Here is a 22,506-nt window from a genome sequence, read left to right as displayed (position 1 = left end):
AGAATGAGGGTCCTCACCACCTATGTCAAGAAGTGAGAGGGTGAAAAATGTCACAGAGGAGGGGAATGGGAAGGATCATTAGATCATTAATTATTTATTAGCTTCTAGTAATTTCTCAGAGAAGATAGGGCTATATCTTCTGAATAAAAAGCACCTGTTTGTGTCCAACAAAATGATGATTTATGCCTACTAGTTCCACCATGACAGTGGTTATCTAGAATTGATCAAAGGTAGAAGAAAAGAATTGTGGGTGTTGGCATCTCCCTAATGAGAAACAGTGATTAAGCCTTCTATTGACATGCCATGAATAGGTGGTATATTTTCTTCCCAAAGCAAGTATCCAGAACATGACTTGTTATACCTGACAACAACTACCCAATTCTTGGTGATTCCTGTAAGAAAAGAGGATACTGTCAGAAGAAACTTAGAAGTTATCCAAGAGCTAATTATGTCTTGGCTAACTAATTGATATCCACTGATATCAGAGCAGAAAGCATACTAATGGGGGCTTGTTGGACTATTATGATTAGAATATATAATCTTCACCCCCTGAGGTATGTAGTAGCTACATTCTGGCCGTCGACTTTATCAGTGTCATAAGTGGAGTTGAGGTAGAATACATATGCCTATGATGGTGCTGGAAGGATGAAAGATGGTATAGAGAATTTAGGTAAGAATCAAAGGAGACAGAAGCAGCCAATTGGACAGAAGGAAATGGATGAGTTACAGGAGTTGATCAGAAGCTGGCTTTAAGGCAGGATTTAGTAATGATGACAGAATTTTTAACTACCCAAATATCTCCTAGAATTCCCTCACTGCTTCTCCCCTCCCCCCCCCAAAAAAAAAGATTAGCACTGACGATTAAAATCATCTTGTTCCTGTTAAGAATATCAGTAATGCAAATGCCCAGAAAAAGTAGCCTTAGGATTGCTATCAGTGACAATAAAAAAATTTTTTTAAGCTATTTTGGTGAGTAAAAAAATCAACATGCAGGTAAAACTTGTACAAGAGGATAGGATAGTGATAGTGGATGAAGGGAGAACTACCAAACTTTTATTTTGCTTCTGCTTTTTCTATAAAGCAGAATAATAATGCAGTACAGAACTGAACCCCAAAGGAGAAATGAAGATATAATGAGTTTGTTCATTTGTCTTCAGTTAGTTGAAGTGATGGGATAGGATGAGCTAGATCTTGGAATTGTTGTTGAATCACTGTTTTGATCTTTAAAAGAAATTATGAGAATGACAAGCCTTTGTCTTGATTTTCAAAAATGGCAAGAAGGTGAAAGATGTTGCCTTAAATGACAGTATTTAGAGTTGTCATTTTGTAAAGCATTTAGCACAGTGCCTGGCACATAGTAGAGGCTCATGTGCTTCTTTCTTTCCTATTCTAAATCTTTTGTTTTACATGTGAGCCCTAGAAAGGGGAAGTGACTGAGCCAGTGTCACACAGTTATTATGTAGCAGAGTTAGGACTTTAATCCTGGGAGTATAAATAGTTTAGTAATTATTAGGAGTTAGGCAAGTCTAATCCAGCCTCCTATTATGTGAGTTCATTTCTGATGTTGAGGTGAGATGAGGCAAGTTATTGAATAGTTAACAGAAAGAGGTTTATTTTGTCCTAAAAGAGTAACAGAGATACAGTGATATTTAACTTCTGGACTCTGCCCATTCACATCGACTACCCTCAAACCTACAATTGATATATAGGACCATTTCTTTTTATATTCTCAGGAATCATATAATTTTGATCATACCAGGAATTAGAATATGACAGATCTTTTAAAAATGATGACAATGATTTGAAAATGTCCTATTTTTTATCTGTGGGATTTGTGAATTAAGGGAAATTCTTTAATGTTTCTAAAAATGGAAAATAAGTACTATTTTGCAAACATGAATGCTGGTGCATACCTGTACCAAATGTCTCCCCAAATATCTTTGGCAGGCAGAAAGAAATATTTAAAGGTTGAAATAGCTTCAGCCTTTGTTAAAATTTACCACTTTAATATTTAGGGTTCTAATTTAGTGAAGGGTGAATTAATCTGTTTCTTTTTCCTCATCACTGATGAAAATTGTCTTTGATTTGTTTAGTTTTCTAATTCAAGTGGTAACTGAGCTCTGAAAAAAATGTAGTCTTTAATTATGTTATTTGCTTTTCTGCAACATAGAGTTTGATTGGAGAAAGCTTAACAATACAAAGTAGTTGTGCATATATTGATAAACTTCAAATGGGTTAAAGACCCTAGAGAAGAAAAGGTAATAATGATGGGCAGTATTAGGTATACCTCAATTAATACCCTCACATCTTGGTTTAAATCAGATACTTTTCATTAGCTTTGACCTCTTTGCTTCCCTCTTCCTTTATTTTCACTTGCCAGAGATGGAAAAGAGGTATAAAGGCTCTTCTATTTTTTAATATTTCTTGAGGGAGAATTAGTTTTTTTTCTTCTATAAATGACACTGTTGTTTCCCTGGAGTTCGGAATAGGGTGTATCTCTTCGAATGAAATTTTTAAGGAAGATATGCTTAAATGCAGGTGTAATTCTTTTCCACTGATTAACTCTTCCACTTCTCTCCATTTTCCCTTTACAGTGAGAAAAAACATCACATATGTGAAAGAAGTCAGTACTTTAGTATTTGTGGTCTCTTAAAAGAAATTGGTTATTAGAAGAGGATGCCATATGGCAATTACCTTTGGGGCTTTTGTTTTCACTGTTTAACCATTATAATACTAATGAGAAAAAAGATGTCTAAAATATATAGTTTGAGAAAGTTTTACATTGTGCTCAAGAACCAGATGTGCTTTTCCTCTCAGGTTAGATGGGAGTACATTCTTATGTAATCCTTGTATGTAATAGTCATAGGCATTGAGGGACCATGGAAAAGATTTCCAAGGCAATTTTACCTGATAGTTCAACATGATTTGGCTGCTTGTTAATCAGTGAATGTAAGAACAAAGAAAAAGTGGAAAGACACCTTGGAAATGAAGCATAGGCATAATTAGTATTACCCATTACTGATCTGGTGTGTGTGTATATATATGTTTCTCTCTCTCTCTCTATTATTTATTTTCCTCTACTCTCCCTCTGCTTTTCTCTACTTGGAAAATATGTCTAACCTGATCTTTGTTCCATACTGAGCAGAAATATGTATTTCAATTGATTGTATTGAATAAATATGTTAGTTTTGGAGATCTCTTTTAAAAGTGGGAGAAGGAGCTTGAGCAGGTCACGGGAGGGTCTTCAATCAATAGGAATTGTGTACTAAAATCAATGATAGTCAATAAACTAAAAAGACAACTAATAAAGGAAAGAGAAAGTCAGATGGTAACGAATGGAAATATGTAAGAAAACTGCTGTAATTTCTCCCTTCCCATTTACATCTACCTGTCTTTCATTTATGACATGGAAGATTAATAGTATTCATGCTTCATTCTATTGTAGTTAGTATTCCTGGGAAAGTTGCGTAAGGGTTTATTATGCATTTGGAAGGGATCTTGTATACATTTTTCCTATTTCCCATTCCACTGCTGTTGTAGTAGATTGTGTTGTGTGATGTTGTGACACTTACATCTTATTGGCAGATGTGACGGCAAACTCATGTCTTTGGTACTATGTGAACAAATTTAGCACTTTGGAACAATTCATGCTAGAAACAGTATTAAGAATAATAGCTTTAATGACAAATCCCAAGCCAAAAGAAAGTTGAAAGGAGAAGATGGAAGATAGACTTTTGGGTTAGAATTCCATTCATTCTATCTTTCCTCCATTCCTCTCTCTTTTAAAACATACTCAAACACAACACAAAACACACACACACACACACACACACACACACACACACACACACACACACACAGAGGTTTGGATTTTCTTCGGCAGTCAGTCAGCTACAGGTAAAATAATTTCATAGGACTCTGCTCAGCAGGCAAATTCAAAAACTTAAACATGATGTACCTTCTCCCAGTCAAACTGCACCCAGCCTTGCTTTTAGTCAAATATTTATGTCATCACAGTAAAGATTATTGATATTTTCATTGGGGGAATATTTGTTCTTCATCTTCTTTTGTTCAGATAACAAAGCAGAGGGGGGAAAAACCAGCCACTTTTCATCTCTTTCTTTTTTAAATTAAATTTAAAACTTTTTAATTCCAATAAAGTGTAATTGAAGAAAACTTTTTTAAAAAGTGTTTTAGAAGAAATAAACCTACCAAATGAAGAATTTAGCAAATTTGGGAACTGAATATTAAACATGTCCCACAAAAACTAGTTTCTTTAATTTTCTGTTCAAAATGTGATTCAGGAAGAGGAGGAGAGAAATAAAAGGGGAAAAAAAATCAAAGCATCATTGAATTTTACTAATTTTTGGACAATAATAATATAGTTGTGATAGAGTCAACAATTTATTGCTTTGAAAAGAAGTAGAGATTTGATCTCCTCTTAGGTTTATTGTTTATCATAATCATCTTTCAAGTGAAAAGGCTAATTTACTCTTTCTATAGGAATATTTTAAGCATGATTATCATAATATCACAGCTGCCTGAAAAGGTCTAAAATGGGACCTTGACCTTGAATGTTTTCTGCATTTAGCTTGTAGTGCTTAACATTCAGGAAACAATATAACCAACTCATTTATTAATATAGAATTTCAAAATGTTAACTCACTCTGTTGTAAATACAAGCCATAGGGATTCTTGAAATCTTGCAGCAACTAAAAAAAAAGTGCTTTTGCTGTTTTAATAGAGTAAATGTCTGAGATTTTCAAGATTTCTATTGGGAATACACTAGAACTAAAGTAAGTTTTCCCTTTGGTATCACACTAGCTTATGATTTAATTTTTACTGACATTCCACCAGTCATATTATTAGCTTCACAAAATGAAAGTGAAAATAATCCTGTATTAATTAAACAGAGTAATGGAATTCCTTCCTTTAGTTTATCTGAGCTATTTTAGACAGTAACAGACTTTTTCTTCCCCTTTTTTCCCCTTTGAACAAGCTTACATAGGAAAGGGGCTTGATGTGTTTTAATGGAAGTGTGGCTGCTGGATGTGGTAATTTGTTCTGCAGCAGGCTATTTAATACACCTCTGCTAATTGTACTCCACAATTAGGTTTTAGGACAGAGGGACAGGATGACTTTTGAAAATGTTTGTATACTTTGAGGAATTAAAAAAAATATATTGATTTTTTTTTTGTTATTCCAGCCAATGATTTCCATTTTAGTTTTGTACCTTACAAATGAAAGATGTTTTAAGGAGTTGATGAATTGTTGAGGTTTTCGTAGTAAATGCATATACTACCATCATTCTGACTTTTGAAGGAAGACATTCTGTAGTTTTCAGCAAGCAAACTGGTGTTCAATAAAAGGTTAAAAGTATACTTTAGAGTTTGGATTTGAAAGGAAAAAATATTGGCTAATGCATTATCATAATTCCTTTTTTTAAAAAATAAACATCAGCTTTGAGCAATGTTAAATGAAAGATAGCATAAGTCATATTTCTAAACAGTATAGAATTGGGGAAACATCTGCCCAGCTCATTTAAGCATCAGTCTCAGAGCCAATATTTATTGCATCCTTTATAATTTTTAACAATAATGGGTAGCTTTTCATGAAAAAAAAACACAAAAATTGACAAATATGAAATTGAAACTTAAGTGTGACTCAAAAGTAGTGTGAGAGCCCTGGAGATTTTAATACTAATCAGTCAGTTGTAAAACACATATTTGAATTGTGCTCATTTTTATGATTCCTTTCAGTTACCTTTCAGCGTGCTGAGAAGGGAACTGCAACAGTAAATTATTTGATTCTTTCACTGTGCAGCCCAATATGCAACAAGAGTAAGCATTTTGAGGCCAACTTTAATGAAAACATAAGAATTCATTGCTAAAACTAGCCAGGTTGTAGGAATTAGGATATGCTTCTGATGGGAGAGCATAGAAAAGCCTCCAAAATACAATTTTAATATGTAAATAATAAAACTTTTAGTTTTCATTTACATGGAAAAACCTGAGAGGTCTGGGGGCTGTAACTGGTTCTTTAAAATGTTAAAGTAAAGAAAATATTTTCTTTACCTTGTGGCCTGTGGTTTAAGAATAAGGTTGTTTAGAAATTCAGGAGTTACTGGGTTGTTTAAAGATGAAGATGTTGAAAGATTTACATAGGGATAATTATATGCACAGTCTGATGGTCTGATATAGACTTAGCTCATTAATGTTCTTTGGGAGACAGTCAAGAAAGCTTCTCTTATTTGACTCCATTATTCCTGCTTTGGTAGGTTTTATAATGTGTAGACTTGATTGCCTGAATGTTGATATGTCTATCATGTTTTTTGCTAGATTATTGAAAATATAAATCCATTTGTGATTCTATAGAGTCACCCTAACCTTTATAACTGAACCATTTCTTCACCTCCCCCACCTCTCTGCCCACCCTCCCAGTCCCCCCACTATGGGAAAGTCTCTGTGAATAGGAAAGGTTCTTGGGATGACTTAACTGTGTTTCTTTATAAAATGTCCTGGAACCTGTCCCAGAAGTTTAGTGCAATAGATTTTATTTTAAAATTTAAATTGGTTAAACTGAATTCAAGACAGTAGGAGTAATCTTAGGTCCTTGACTGGTAGAGGTGACACTTTGGCCCCTGGGGGGGAAAAACACACTACTGTATGATGTCCAATACAATACTTCTGGTCATTCAAGAAGCAGGGTTTGCAGTGAAGGGAGCTCCTTGCCTGGATCAAAGATGGTTGGTGGAAAAGTCGTGATGGCATACTAGGGTAAAAATGTGTGTTCTTGAATGTGTTTGTGTATATGTGCATGTAACATGGAGGAATTCATACCTGAATATGAAAAAGGGTGCTTAAGGCTAGATACCACACAAAAATCCAAATAGGCAGTTCTGCAGACAAGTGAGTATAAAGAGTATAAAGGTAAATTTTAAAATATTGAAAACAGGAGATAAATTGGGTTTCTTCAGGCAATAATAATAAATTTAGTTACAAATTCTTTTCTTTAGAATAGCTCTTTCAAAGGAGTAATAAATGCGGAACTGTCAGCATGATAATGCAAAGGAATATGAATCCAGCAAGGAGACTGACATATAGATGCCTTTTAACATAGTATTTGAGGATACTTGAGATCGTTGCTTTTTATCAGAAGGAATTCCTGAACGCTGAAATTTTCTGTTTGCATGTTGAGAAAATATTTGTGATTGAAACAGTAAATGATAACAATAATGCTAGGTTATTCAGAAACCAAAATTTGCAAAATATACTATGCATGTGTTTTCTAATACTGAAGTTCTCCTATTTTTAAGGACATTTTTAAGATCAAAATGCCTTTGAAAGGGTTTTTACTTTTAAAAAAACCTATAAAAATGATTCAGTGGCTTGATTTAGATTTGATAAAGGCAATTCTTTTTTTGTCTTTCTGCTGTCTGCAGAGTGCTTGGATTTTCTTCTACATCTCAGAGCTCTTTTAATTCACTGCTCACAACCAAATTTACATCTTAATTGCAGAGTTCACATTTAACAATATAGACAGCATAATGCTACTGGTAATTAAGCTTTTACTACCTGCTTTTATACAGTAGTCACAGACATAGTTTTGCTATGTTAGTTCGGATATAGAAACTTGCATGCATTTAGACCCCAAATATAAGTAACCAGGCCTACACTTTAAGTCTGGTTAAATACATGGCAAAAGGAAATTGTCTTTCCCTTTGGAAGGACAAAAAACATGTCTGTCACTTTTTTCTATTCTGGACTTTGACTCGGCTGTTCTATTTTAATATAGAAAAAACAGGAGATTTTATGAGAGGGTGCTTTGAGCTCTGATTTAGGGATATTAATATATTCTGTATATGTGTACTGATTGGTTTTGATATCAAAGATTGTTATTTTCATCATATAGAGCTCTAGGCTCAAAAGATTTTGTGCGCATCCCACATGAATAACAAAATTGTGTTACATTCTCAATGAGGTTGCAGTTTTCTTTTTGCCCTATAAATATCTGAAATCTTTTCCTGTGTACATGAAAGTTTATTAAAATAAAAATACATAGTTTAGCAGAAAAATAAATACTATTTCCTTATCCCTAATATTGTATGTTTTAAAAGTAGTTGAAAAACCATACTCATAATTATTTTTTCTTCTGGTTTTCTCAGTCTAGTTTTGTGATCTTATATTTCAAGCTGTTTCATTCATTAACTTGTCTTAATGAGAGGCCAGGTGTCTGACTTGCAAAAGATGATATTTTGCCGGGTCTAGATTCCTACTTAATTTTGAAATGTGCCATGTATGCAAATACACATGCACATACACATGACATGAAATATGCACAGTTGTCAAAATAATATCCATACTTCTGTTTCCCTCTCAGGTGGGAAACACTTTGGGGGGAGAAGAGGGGAAAAGCATAAAATTAGGAACATTTATATTTCCAGATTTTAACACTGCCAACTTTGCACAATGCAGTCCTCATCTAGTTAAAATAAAATTGTTTAGATTTAATGTACTATTATAATCACTTCTCCCTGCTCTATCCTCAGCAAGTGGAAAAATGATTGATTCCATAGTTGCTTATTTTCATTTTGTGAAAGTGTGCATTGAGCATGTTGAGAGAGAGAAGAGGAAATGATAGGTATATAAATTATATGCATATAAAATTTAGTAATGAATTCTTTTGTTTTAGTTGTGTAGTCTATCATATTTATGCAATCACTGCTACAAAAAAAACGATTATGGTAAAAAAAAAGTAAAGTTCTTAAACATCTTATAATAATATTAAATTTTAAATATCCATTACAAATTAAAAAAAAAATAAAAGACATAAGAAGTGAATGAGAAAGTAGAAGACTGAATAATGAGGCAAAAATGTAATAGCACATAGACAATGGCATCATAAACTTATTTCTCTACCTTATGTAGGATTCTTCCCCAAATTAACTGTGAGTCTGGCATGTTCTCTTCTTTTCAAGGTAACAGGCAAAATGTACTTTAGGTTTAAAAAAAAAAACAAAAAACCTTCCAGTACCTAAAGAGTTAAGTTAATTATGTTCCTTTGTAGCCTCTCAGAAAATATTTGTAGCATTTAAATCTCTCTTCCCTCCACCCCTCCCTTATCTGCCCACTGTTTTCAGTCCCTTTTCTCTATCTCCACCCTCTCTACCTGCCTGGCTCTCCTCAATCTGTGCTGCCTGGGTTCTCCTCTCCTCTGATTGGCGGAAGCTCTTCCAATCTAGAGCTTGCCTGGGCCAGTGGGACTGCATATGTAAAGCCCTACTTCATATTAATAAGCTCCAATCGGGGCTTTAAGTCCTTGATTAGGAGAGTGTGAGAGCTTTTGGTCCCAACTGGCTGTGCCTATAGGCTTGTCACCAGGAGAACATTTGTGTTAATTGCACGGGGCTCTGTCAAGGAAACTTTGATTTATAGCTGGGGTGCACAAATAATGGTTGCCGGTCGCACATGGATTCGGTAGAACTTTGCATTCCTGAATCTTTTTCCCTGCACTACGAAGAAGAGTAGGTACCCTTTTTTTTTTTTTTCCTTTTTAATTTGAAAAGATACAAATTTATATATTCGCACCCTGATTCAGGTAACGATCTGTGTGTTTTGTGTGCATGAGTGGCTGTTTGTGTCTGTGTTGTGCCTTTTGTGCTGAGGGTGATCTCCTAATTCAGTAAGTCGAGAATTGTTCTCTGACTACAATGTTACCTTTGAGGCGAGGCTCGGTAACTGTCAGTAAAACAGCTGTGTGACAGTCACTTCTTATTCAGGTGCTAAGAATAGGCACTTGGCACCAATGCTTACTGAACTGTTAAAATGCATCTTTTACTAGGACCCATTTTCCCAAGGAAAAAAAATGTTTTAAAATACAATATTCAAAAATGATTTATACTATTGAGTGCCTCTTATGTATTTGCAGTTTGACAGATATTTCCATCTCCCTGTCATTTCTTACCTCACAGAGTTAGAGGGAAAATTGCACATTTGCTAATTCTCCTTCAGAGAACAATTTTAAAACTAGCCTCCTGCAATTCAGGTCGAGAATAATGTTATTTGCATGGTTAGCGTTAAGTCAGCACTTAGCTGACAAATCAATCCATTAACTAACTGGGGATTTTCACACATTCTGAATATTAACAACAACACCACCACCACCAAAAAAAAAAAACAACTTAAAGAAGAAAGACCGTCTGACTTTTTATATTTTACACCTAAATGGGTTATACAGAGAGTAGAGTTATTTCACTGATTGTCTCCGCAAGATACAGCAAAGTACTTTAGCTCAGTTTAATTTGTATTTATGCATATCTTTGTGTACAAGCCAATTCTTGTTGAGATGACCAAAAGGAGAGAGTGAAAGGGGGTTGGGGGTGGATGAGGAAGTAAATTAGGTATTCTGGTGTAGATGAGCAGATCATAAACTTAATTTCATCCTACAGTCAGGATAAAATATTAGTATATCATGGGGCTGTCACTAGCTCATCTTTCTGTTGAGTCAGTTATATTGCTTTCCTTTCACATTACAATAATACAGAATGTTGTAATTTTGAAAAGGGTGCAGTTAGTAAACACTGTGTCTTTGGCTCCTATGGGGGGGGGGGGGTATAAGGATATGGTGAGCAGACAGTGTATTATAGGTAGATGTCCACTAGCTGTCCTTAGTGACTGCATATTGCATTGCTCTTTGTAATTAAGCCAAAGATGAAAAGTGACTAGCAGTTGCAATCTTGTATGTTGGTGATTTTAGACACAAGTAACTGTGTGTGTGTGTGTGTGTGTGTGTGTGTGTGCATGTGCATGACCCGCGCTTATGGTTGCACGCGTGTGCCTGGTGTGTACACACTGGAGAATACCCTGGGAGAGTTGGGCTTAATCAGGGGCAGAGAGATTATAGAGAAGGGGCAAGTCGTTCAGTTTGAAAAAGGAAATAAGAAGATAGTCTTAAAACAGTAGGAGTTCAAAAACCACAAAATAAACAAAGGTAGAATACCCAGTAAGATGTGATTGGTAGGCTAGCACACTTGGAGTGATTGAATTCGAGTATAAAATGTCTTTATATTGGGGGGGGGGGAGCAGCATTACCAAAGAAAGCTCACTCGGATTCTGAACTTTCTCTCAAAAATAAATAAGCAAAGGAAAGAAACTTTAATAGGACCTTAAAGAGGAGTCTTTTTTACCTAGTTTTCTTGAATTTATCTTCTTAAAGCTAATTTGAATAATTAGTTTAGATAAGCCTCTTAAAGTAGATGCAGTTAAATGAAATCGGGGCACATGTCCTTTTGGCTGTGGTGCAAGATTCAAAGTAGCTCCTGCTTTCTTTTTTGGCTCAATTAAAAGTCATCTTAAAAAAATTCAGATTTATTATCTGGATGCAGTTCTGATGGTTATGTGGTTCACTGGACAGACAGAAAGATCTAATGCTAAGCAACACATCTGCCTCTCTGTCTCAATTAATAAACCACAGAATTTATACATGCTATTAATATTCATAGTAATTGTACTTGGGCTGTACCCTCATCACGTGTATATACACAGAGAGCAAGCCAGAGTCGTGCAGTTCCAATGAAAATGCTGGAAAATTTCAGCACTGGGTTGTGTAAAAAGAGATTTATACTTCAAATCTGACTAGATTAAAGGCAGCTTGAAATGTTAACCTCTTATTAGGTGTCTGATTTTAGGGAAGGGCAGATGAAAGAATACAGTACTTTTAACCTTGTTTCCCATCTATGTTTTTTAATAGTAATAATAGTCCACACGATAATATAGGAAAAGAATGTATCGACTCATTTTGACATGTGTCAGTCTAATCATTCTAAATGAGTGTGTTCATCACATGAAATCCCTTTCAACCTCTGATTAAAATGTAACATTGACTACAGGATTATAGAGCGGACTTAATTTTACTGACTGTTTTAACAGTTGTCACAGCTGTTGGAAGAGGCAGTGAAATATGGCAATGAAATACTGTAAAACAGGGAAGAGGATGAGATTATTTTGTAAATTTAAACGTGATAGTTGAATGAAAGACCTCCAAAATCCAACATACTTGTTTATTTGAATTAACTGCTCTGCGCCATGCTAAGTTGAGTCACATTTACTCTGTTTTAATTCACTTTCTCTTCTGTCACTCTACGTCTCTGTCATCCTAACCTTTTTACTAGCCTTTCTTTCTCAAATCAAATTATATAAAAATTCACATACCCAAAAATATTATAAGGATTTTTTCCCCCCTTAACTGGAAGGGAGGGAAAATGCTTGTGAACCAGAAATAGAGCTTGAATCAGAGTGGGTGCAATTTAGATAAAGAGATAGATAAGGTCTTGCCTTAAGTCACTTAGATAGTACTTGATATGAGAACTATGAGCAGACATTGTCACATTTTTCTAATTATAATCATCTCAAACTTCAGACTGGGATGCTTTATTAGTTTAATGCCCAAGTTGTATGGAACAAACTTGTCATTTCTTAAAAACTGAAAATTCTTCCAAACTCAGAGTGATGGTGTCTTAGGGCGGAGGTAGGAGAAGTGGTCAGATTTTTTTCCCCCAGGGGTCAGGGGTTGTCAGGAAAAGGTTGTAAATCAGTGGGAGTGACAACAAATTTCCCTGGAGTTTGCTTCAGGTTCAAAGTCTTATAGCATTGCGCATCGAAAGTATTACAGGTATATATAAAAAAAGAGAAATCCTATTTTTTTTAAAAAAACGAATTAAACAGCCAATGTTCAAGTCCCATAACTATCGTCTAGGTAGCCAGACCAAATATGTTACATAATATCAAATTTCTCCCTACCGAGTAGTCACATAGTGTCCTCCAGTCAATGAAATGAATTTTGTGTTCTCCTTGGATGGCAAATAAGGTGCATGTGTTTGTCATCTCGTGTGTGTGTGTGTGTGTGTGTGTGTGTGTGTGTGTGTTGCATTCCTGGACACTTTGGGGTCAAAGTTTTAAAAATTACACTTCTGCAGAGATGGCAGTTTTTCATTTATTAAAGGTGGAGGTGCGTGAGGATGATTGGGGGAGGAAGGGTTTTGGCCAGCCCCTTTTATAGTGATGGTTTCTCATTTTAATGTGTTTATGGCGCTTCTTTTTTATTTACTGAGTGAACCTAGTGCATTTCAGCAGTAATTAACCTATGTTATTAGCAAAACCCTTGTGAATATCCATTAATTATTTTAAATGCATTATTTTTTTTTCAGTCTTTTATGAGGTAACATTATGTTCTTTAAAAAAAAATCCCAATTCGGAGATATTTGATATGTTTATTTGTAATCATTCTTGTAACATGCTTATCTCCAACCAGTTTTATAATTATTAGTCTGTTCATAATGCTAATAGGTCTAGAAGAAGAGTATAATTCCCCCTTTTATGAAAAAAAGTGGTTAAAATAAGTTAATCAGAAATCAGAATTTTAACCTTCAGTTTTTTAGTCCTTAGAAATTTCAGGCAGCTTATGTATTTTTGTCAGTGCTTTTAATCAGGTTTTAAGTTAGTTAATAATACTTTGGGAATTTTTGTAAAAATATTGAGCCAGCAGAAAAATACTTGTGCTTCCAATGTTGAGAAAAGATAAGGACCTTCTCATTAGCCAGGTCCTATTTTTGCAATTAATTTCAGATCCATGGTGCTATTCATCAAACAGAGCAGGTAACTTCTCTGATTCTATTTAACAATACTTTCACCATTCCTCATTCCAACAAGCACCAGAAACAAAGAGGAGACTATTGTTTTTGAAGGTAGATAGCATTCAAGCCCTATCACTTAGGAAAATACCCTGAACAGTTTTCTAACATAGTGACTCAACAAGATAATAAACCTGAGTGATTCTTTGTGATGCTAAAGGACAGCAACCTTTGACATTTAGTTAGGATTTTGGCTATATGTCATCATACTCTAACTAAAAATTAATATTTGAAACAAATGGACTTTAGAAGTATCCATTTTGATGAATGTAATGAATATTATTACTCTTTCTAGTTTTACCTGTTCAGATCATTATCAGATAGTAGGAATAAGAGAAGAGGTTTCACTCATCCTTTCAAATGAAGTTTTGAATCAAATCAGCTCAGAATTTGTTGCACAGAAAATTCATGGAAGAGAGAAACAATAAAATGTTGATCTGTTATAAGTGCATATGAGCTGCAGTTCTATCCAGCTCTCTAGAGAAAATCTGTGATTACACAGGTCCGGTTTGTTCAGTTTTTATCTCTTTTACATCCACTGGCCTTGTATTAAATTGTCATTGTCCTAAAGCACATGAGATAGAAATTAATTGCAGTTTTCGACATGCTCTGACAGTGAAATATTTAGCCCCTCTGTCTCCAATCATACTTATGTGTATGTTTGATAGTGCAGGGATGACATCAACAATTTCTGCAGCTTAACGATGTCCTTATTAAATGTTCTTTTATATTTTGTGTAGCTTTTAGAATTAATTATTAATTTTTATGTGCACATGTGTATAAGCATGCAGGTGTATTTACTACTATAAATTTGTAATAGACACATTTTAGATCGTCAACTAAACAAGTTCACTCTACATATTTGTACACATGCCTGTACATGCAGTTTATATGTTTCTAATCATATATTTGAAGGAGTATTTCTAAATCATACACATGAGAAAAGCCAATTCAGGCTTTTAAGAGTCTTAAGCATGTATGTATTTATCTACTTTTAAGTATATATGTATGTGTGTCTGAATATATGTATATATACGTATATATTTCTTTATTCAAAATTGGATTCCAAATTTTTGCTATTTTGCCAGATATGGTATGTAACTTAATCAGATGGTTTAGCTACTGCAGAAAAGGCAGTTAACTTCTTAATTAAAACCTGAACTGATTTTATTTTACATCACTCATATAATATTTGTTGGGTTTTCATTCATGTATTAATAATGTGTAGACATTTGAAATTATAATTATTGAGATATTAAGTTCATAATTTTATCATTTGGGTTCTGCATCCCAGAAACATTTTTTGTACTAGCTTTCTCTTCATTCTTATAAGATATACTTAATGTAAAACATGATAGCCTTTAAATAAATAAACATTAATTTTATTTATCTTTCTCAAGATAGAAATTACACTTAATTTTTTAAAAAAGGAGGTACGCAGAGCTACTTCTTCTCACTCCCTCACATTCCTCCCAAAATTTGAATTGCTGGATTCAGAGTTGTTAATTTTATTCTGAAAGGATTACTGTTCTGTTTTAATTCAATCAAATATAAGGACATATAACTGGAAAAGTAGCAGTTTAGGTACTATATGTTCTGATTGAAATTTTTGGTTACATTTCTAAAAATAATCTTGAAGCATAATTAAATGTATAAACACACATATACATATTCAGTTTCTCTTAAATATTTAGCTGTTTGTTTTTTTTCCCCGTGAGCCAAATAGTAGTTAAAAGTTACTTTATTTAATAGTTTATACTTTTGCTATTATCTGAAAGATTGCCTCAGGTTAATATTCTTGCCTCAAACTCATTTTGTTTTTTACATTGTAGATACTTAAAGATTCATTTAAAGAAAGTAATTATTATTTATAGAAAAATCTTATTTTTAGAACTATTTTAACCATGCCTTCATCTTTTAATTGGTGACAGATATTTCTTTTCTTATATGACCCCATTATATTTGCTAATATTTTTCAAATGCAGCTTATAAAGCTGAAATAAAGCATAATTAAAAAATTTAAAACTAGCTTTCATGTAGATGTATGTGTGCACATAAATTTCATGTGGAGACAAACTTAAAAATTATTTTGTGTAATTTTAAATTTATGTCATTAGACATGATCTTATGCACATGGAGAGTGACTAAAATAGTATATTACCGCAAGACAGAAGGTATATGTTTTAACCAAATTATTTTGACTTCTAATCAATTATCTTCCTTTAATATCCTTGCCTGGCTAGAGAAAGTATGTGCTGCAAACCCATATGCCTAAAACACATAATTCATGCAGTTCTAAGGAGGGAAATCTGGACTTATTATTTCCATATAATGTGTAGTAATTATAAAATCTACTTTTTTAAGAAACTTAAATATATTTGTGAATAGAAAAGACAGAATATGCTGAAAGAAATTAAGGAAGGGTTTACAACCTGAGAGAAAAAACTTAAAAGCAAATGTGTGTTTTATTTTTTGATTTTGACTATAAAAGTCAACTCTTGTCATACATATTCTTCCGTCTTTTCATGTTGCTTTGAATGAAATGAAATTGCACAAATCAAAATGGAACTACATACCATATGTAATGTGTTTAGGCAGCACTTACCTAGCCAACAGAAAAGAAAATTTATGTTATACATGCTGAGAAACATCAGAAGTATCACAGTGTTGTTGATTTAGCATATACTTTCATCATCGTCTTCATCACACATCACTCAAGCAATTGACCATTCCAGTGCTAGAAAAATTGCAAGTTCCAAAAAAATGATCATAGTGCAATCAGATAGATGATTTATTTAACAAATAAGTGTAATATAATTAACTAGGGGATACCTGTTTGCTTACTGAATACTTTTTAAAACAGTAACTTCAGGAATCCGTTATGGCAATAGATGAGAATGGGTGTACAAATCTGATTAGTATTCTCTGAAATTTTTATTCTGTATTGAAAAAAGGAATTTGGAAAAAGAACCTGTCTGGAATACTAATAATAAATTATCCTCATGTACTTGGTAAAATTTTTTTTAGGAGGTCAGAAAAGTCAATCATCCCTATTCTGAAAATACAGTTTTGGGGGAGTTTGTAGAGGGCTTTTTTTTTTTTTTTTTGGTTATAGCTTTTCCATTTTTCTGGGGAAAATAAACTTTTCTTTTTCTCCTTCACGGAGGACTTTTTAAAGATTATGTAAAATGGGGGGAAATGTAATTTAAAACAACAATCAACTAGCACAATGGGATTGTTCTCTGAAATTTCTTCTTAAGTGTGCAAACTAATACCTTCATTTCTGTTAGAGGGTTTATTTTCTGTTAAGTTTTAGGTCAGAATCAAAACTCGTTACTTTTACCTTCTTTTTTAATATCCCATTATGTGAGTTTAAAATAAGTTTCAAAAGTTAAATATCCTTAAATAATGTTTTTCATCTTGGCAGTTTTTGTAAGAATTGCTGAGGGGACAAATAAAAAAAAACACCAGAAATTCAACATTAGTAATATCTGAAAATGTAAAACAGAATTACGATGAAATTCTTTAGGTTTCTAGAAAATTATTTCAAGTGCAAAAAATCGATAAGAATATTCCGACTTACTTCACATTGCTTCCCAAATTGCTATTGTGCTTTAATTTGAATAGACTGTAGTAATTACATCTATTTTTTTTCTTATCCAATGAGACAATTTTCTACTAAAATTCTTGTAGTAGCTGTTAACATATTGGCCATGGATGAGATGACTGTGGCATAAAATATTGCATTTAACTAATTATTCCCAAGAGTGACAAAGACGTGAAGTTAGCATTTTTGATAACTGGATAAAAGGATTATGGAAACTACATCATTTTCCTATTAGGAAGTGAGTATATATACTTTTGGTGTTAGATCGTATTAAATTGGTTGAACAACACTGCCAGTGGTTTACATTAACGTGAATGACACCTGTCCCATCAATCATGAGACCAAGGTGTCACAGATGGACAAGCACCAATCACCAGAATTGCAGGGCACTGCACACTTGGCTTTTAATTCATTTCATTGTTCTTCAAATCTAGGGGGTGGCTCATTCTGCTCTTGGAGTCTAGACAGGAGTATGAGATGGGCTCAGGTGGTGCCACGTGGTTGGCCTTTTCTGTTCCCATCAGAGGTCTTCTGATGAGGGCGGGAGGGAAGAATGAAGAGTTTTAGTACAAAATCTTAAGTAGTTACAAGTTCAGACTTTCCAGTTTTTTCCTGTCTTAAATGCATCTACCAGAGCTACCCATAAATGCATGTTTATTTATGTTTTTGTGAATCAAATTAAGTAAGGCAGGAAAAGAAGCTTGAGTTAAACCAGACTGGAGTATTTTGCTTGTTTTGCTCTCTTTGCTATTACAGGTTGAGTAGTCAGATGAGAAAAGAATTAAGTCTTCACTGAGCAGGTCACAGGACCATAGATCTAAAGCTGAAAAGGGACCTCAGGTAAAATTTTACAATGCATAATATCAGATACTAATTTTAACATGGTGCATTTTGATTGCCTGAATGATTTGGAAAGTTTATTAAGTGTTGCAAACTGTGTGTGACAACAATTTTGTTTTTTATTTTGTTTTCAGTTTTCTGGGTAAAATCAGTACATTGCCCACCATATAGTTCTGCTTCCCATGGACTTACCATCCCTCTAACTGAAATCACCTGAAATATGGAAAAGCTTCTTCAAGTATAAGAAGTGTAATTAAGAACTGAGGGCTTTTTTCCTTTCCGAGATATCTTGCTTTTGTCTATTTTACTAAGCTAAGCAGATGATAAACTTTGTATCTGTTGTGCTTGTGGGTATTCAACGATATACGTTGTATAATATAATATGTATGAGCATACCTGGGGGCTTTATGGGGGGGGAAATTCTGAACTCCACAGTGATTACAGTCAGCATCTCATTTGTGTTCTTTCATTTCTGTTCAGGTACTTTAGTTGAGTGCTTTTATAATTTTTTTGGGGGGGGTGTTGTTGTCAGGTTGGGATACTGCTGACATTTTTGTTAAGTTAATGTCAAGCAGGAAAACCTGTGGCAAACTGGTATAGGTCTACACTGCCTGGGAGATACTGCTTATGTTTGATTGTGTGTGAATACAGTTAGTTAGTTGGGGGTTTATCTGATAGCTTGGCAGAAAGAGAGAGGAGCTGTACAAACTGTTTTCAGTAACTGTGCTGTTCATACACCTGATAAGATTAAGAGAGCTTTCCAAATGCTGATATGCTTTGAATAAGAAAAGAATAATCACTTCCACTGGCACCAGCTTATCGGGAATGAAGTAAAATGCCTACACTTTTACATTAGCAAAAGTAAATGTTTTAGGTGCTTTGTGCCTCCTCCCCCCCTCTCAGATTAAATAATAGTATGGCCTTTTTTTTTTGGAGTGTACTAATGAATAAAAAGGATTTATTACCTTTACTAAATCTGAGGTAAATATGTTGATAAGGGAACCTCAGGGACAATAGTCACAATCCTATTGATAATAAAGTGCTTCCATTTTGTTGTCCTAAGTAATTCAGCACTATTCTCTCTTCTGTGTCATTAAATATCATTTCTAGTATTAGAAGATGCATTATTTTTGACTTAATTTCCTTGCTTTCTTTTACTGAACAGGTGATAGACAGTAGATATTCAGCTCCATCAGTTCTCATCTCCTAAGTGTTGGAATCTTTGTGTTGGAACCTACTTAAGTTAGTAGTTAAGCTACACCATAGATGAATCTATACATAAGTCCTTAAAAAGAATATTCATTTTTAAAAAAATGATGCATTTTGTAGAATTTGTCTGAATCGAATGAATTTTTCTGTGTTGTTAATCGTTTTGAAGTTCTTCCCTTTTGGAATGGCATTGGCATTGCTCTTTGTAAGCAATTAACTTTTTCCCTATCTTACCATTTTCTTTTCTTTGTAATTTGATTCAGGCAAATAATTTGGTGTATTCTGATTTGATAAATGATAGTGCAAGAGCAGATTGATTGATTTTGGATTACTATTGATTACTCTCAATGAGATCACTGTGACACACTCAAATCAATAGTATTCGATTAACTAAGGCACCACTGTTCTATACATCCAGCAGCAGTGGGGAATTCAGGAACAGAATGTTCACAAGCTGATAAATTGACAAAGCATTCAGCTTTAAATAGCCCTTTGTTCAGCACTAGTTCGCTAAAATATATTTCATTGGAAAGTTCGTTTTTGCAACTCTGGGCCTTTCTGTGGAAGAAAGGTCATTGGTTTAAGGTTTATTAAATTTTAACTAAAAACAACTGGCTCCATTTAGGTGTAAAATAATTTAAGTACTTACTGCAGGCAACCTTCATGCTTTCGAGCTGTTACTCAAAGGTTTCATTCTTCTATGAAGATGTCAACTGTAAACATAAAAATGCATCACTGGAAATGTAATGGTTTAAGATTCAAACTGAAATAAAAATTCCTGCCTGGGGAAAGCCATATAATCAAAATAAAGTAGTCTTAACTTTCTTTAGAAGTAGGCATACTGAAAAGTAGTGCTAGAAGGCAGCAGGTGGAGGGTTGGTCAGGCACATTGCTTCTTTATTTTTATTTCTTCATGTCTGAAGGCATTTAGCATGAGGGCACCAAAATTACATGCAAAATATCATGTGATCTGAAAATTGCTCTTTTGTAAATATGCTGAATTATATGATCCTGAGCAAATTTACCAACTGGTTAGCAAAAAATCCACTTACCTTATTTCAGGACCTTTTGACTAATGGCCTTGAGACACAAATCATCACTTAGTATATTCTTGTACAGACCTTACCAGGGATCAAGTATATATGCATTTAAATTGTGAGTCCCCAAATTTTTTCCTTCAAATGCAGTCCCGATGAACTTTGATTGGAATGCTCAGGCCAACATGTAAAGTAAATGTTCATCCCAGTTTTGACACAACTCTATAATTTTTAAAATCAGTTTCCTTCTAGAAGAATTTGCCATTTTAGCATGCCCAATATTTGGGCAGAGAGCAAAGAAGTATATGTTACAGCTGTTGAAGGTCTTGCAAAATGCTGTAGTTGAGTCTTTTTTTACCCGCTTAGGATTAGAGGTAGAGAGAAAGAACTGGCTTTGTGAGATGAAATCAGTGAAGTCATATTTTGATTCAAGAAATTCTGTTAAGAATCAGGGAGATTTCTCCAGTTAAATGCATGCAGCATGCAGATTTCGGGGAGGTGAGTGAAAAGATCTACATAGAATTAATTTATGCCTAATTTGTTGGTATTCTAAAGGAATGGAGACTTTTACATTTTGTGATGATTATGGAAGTTCAGTTCTTGTGGTCCATAACCCCAAATCTCACTCCAATTTTTAAAATGACTCCTTTTCTAATGAATTTTCTTCCATCCTTCTATTCTATGCATTCTTTAAAATACCAAGCCAACTGTGACTTAGTATAGACACTGATCAGATGTGCATCGTGCTGGCATCTGTCAGGATGTAGTTAGGCTCCCTCAGAGACGCCATGTGAATTTGACCTCTACCTGAGAAAGCTATTCTGAAAATTATCTTCAAGGAAAGCTGCTCATCAATTGAATATCCACCAAATGAAAATCGTTCAGACTCTGTAATGTTAAAATACAGGGAAAACTCCATGCTGGTGCCCAAATTTTCATCTTGAGTAATATCCTTTTGTGGAGAGAACCTTAATATTTCTTATCCCTTTTCCTAATCCCGCTTCCATCCCCACCCGCGCTCTGTTACCTGTGTACCACTGCAGATTACACAAATGCGGAACTTTTTGAGTTGGCACCAGAAGTCAGGTTCATTATTGGCTAATGCAGTTCAGAAGAGTGCTTTGGAAGATGTCACAAAGCATTCTCAGGACCCAATTTTATCCCAAGTTGATCCTCCCCAAATTGCCGCGTGCATGTAGGCCAATAGGAGCTCCTTTTGGCCAGCCAGAGGCAAAATTTAGCTACCATGTTAAGAGGAAATTGACTTTGCCTGATAGGTAGGAAGAAGAGGCGAAAGAGAGACATCTGCAAATGTCAACCTGAAATGCATTTTGATTTTGAATCTCATCAGGACTAGGTAAGTTTTTCTGCCAACTACCATATAAAAGTAGTTGGGCTTAGGTCTTATTGAGGGGAAGCCTGGGATGAGGTCCTGGTAGGCAGCAGCTGGGGAAAGCATCATTTACTGTAACTTGGGTGAGCTAATTCCTCTAACTGGTACCACTGTCAATCTTGGATCTTTTTCCCTTAGTAGTAGATTTCCCCCCTGTCTGTGGCACTGAATTTGATTTATCGGTGGTATTAAGATCAAAAAAGAAATCATTCCTTTTGATGTTTGCTATTAGGCACATGCAGTGCAGGGGAGATCTGTCTTAACATAAAAGTCATTGTCCTAGGCACCACGTTTTCACTAATGGCAGAATATTTTTCATTTATTTTTCTTCCGTATTTCATACTAGATATAAAGAAAAGTCAACCATAAAATACTTCAATAATGGGTCTTTTCATTTGGTAGAGGAATCAAGACATGACTGATTTGTAAATAGCATTTAAAAAAAAGTTGTTTTTTTAAAACTACTGCATTTGCATCACCTTTTTAAGTGAATCAAAAAAAAAAACAAAATAAAACCTAGGAAAAAATATATCCAAATACAATTTTGTATTTCAGGAAAAAAAAAAGACTAGTATACATTTGAAGAGAGACAGCAAATAAGATGCATTGGAACTGAGATTTTAAAGGTCTTGTTCTTCATATTCCCAGTTTTTATAGGCTTTGTTTCCAGTTAGGTAGAGTAAGTAGTAGCTTTTGTCCAGCCTCTCAGTTAGGAGGGATTCGCTCTGAGCAG

The 22,506-nt window shown here is 34.2% G+C and overlaps 1 protein-coding gene across 7 annotated transcripts in view; it reads left to right on the top strand.

Moving 5' to 3' along the window:
• ESRRG (estrogen related receptor gamma) overlaps positions 1-22,506 on the top strand; it is a 584,537-nt gene that overhangs the window by 385,260 nt on the left and 176,771 nt on the right. For 2 of the 7 annotated variants that reach the window (XM_044674411.1, XM_044674410.1), the window contains exon 1: positions 9,468-9,523. The exons of the other annotated variants lie outside the window; for them this stretch is intronic. In XM_044674411.1, the coding sequence (XP_044530346.1) occupies positions 9,468-9,523 (56 nt within the window). Of the gene's footprint in view, positions 1-9,467; positions 9,524-22,506 lie in introns of those variants that run through there. 7 annotated transcript variants of the gene reach the window in all.

Source organism: Gracilinanus agilis, chromosome 4 (genome assembly GCF_016433145.1).
Source record: "Gracilinanus agilis isolate LMUSP501 chromosome 4, AgileGrace, whole genome shotgun sequence".
In the NCBI taxonomy this organism is placed as follows: Eukaryota; Metazoa; Chordata; class Mammalia; order Didelphimorphia; family Didelphidae; genus Gracilinanus; species Gracilinanus agilis.
Note: the sequence above shows the minus strand (reverse complement) of the source record. Positions and strands in the feature narration are given on the sequence as shown.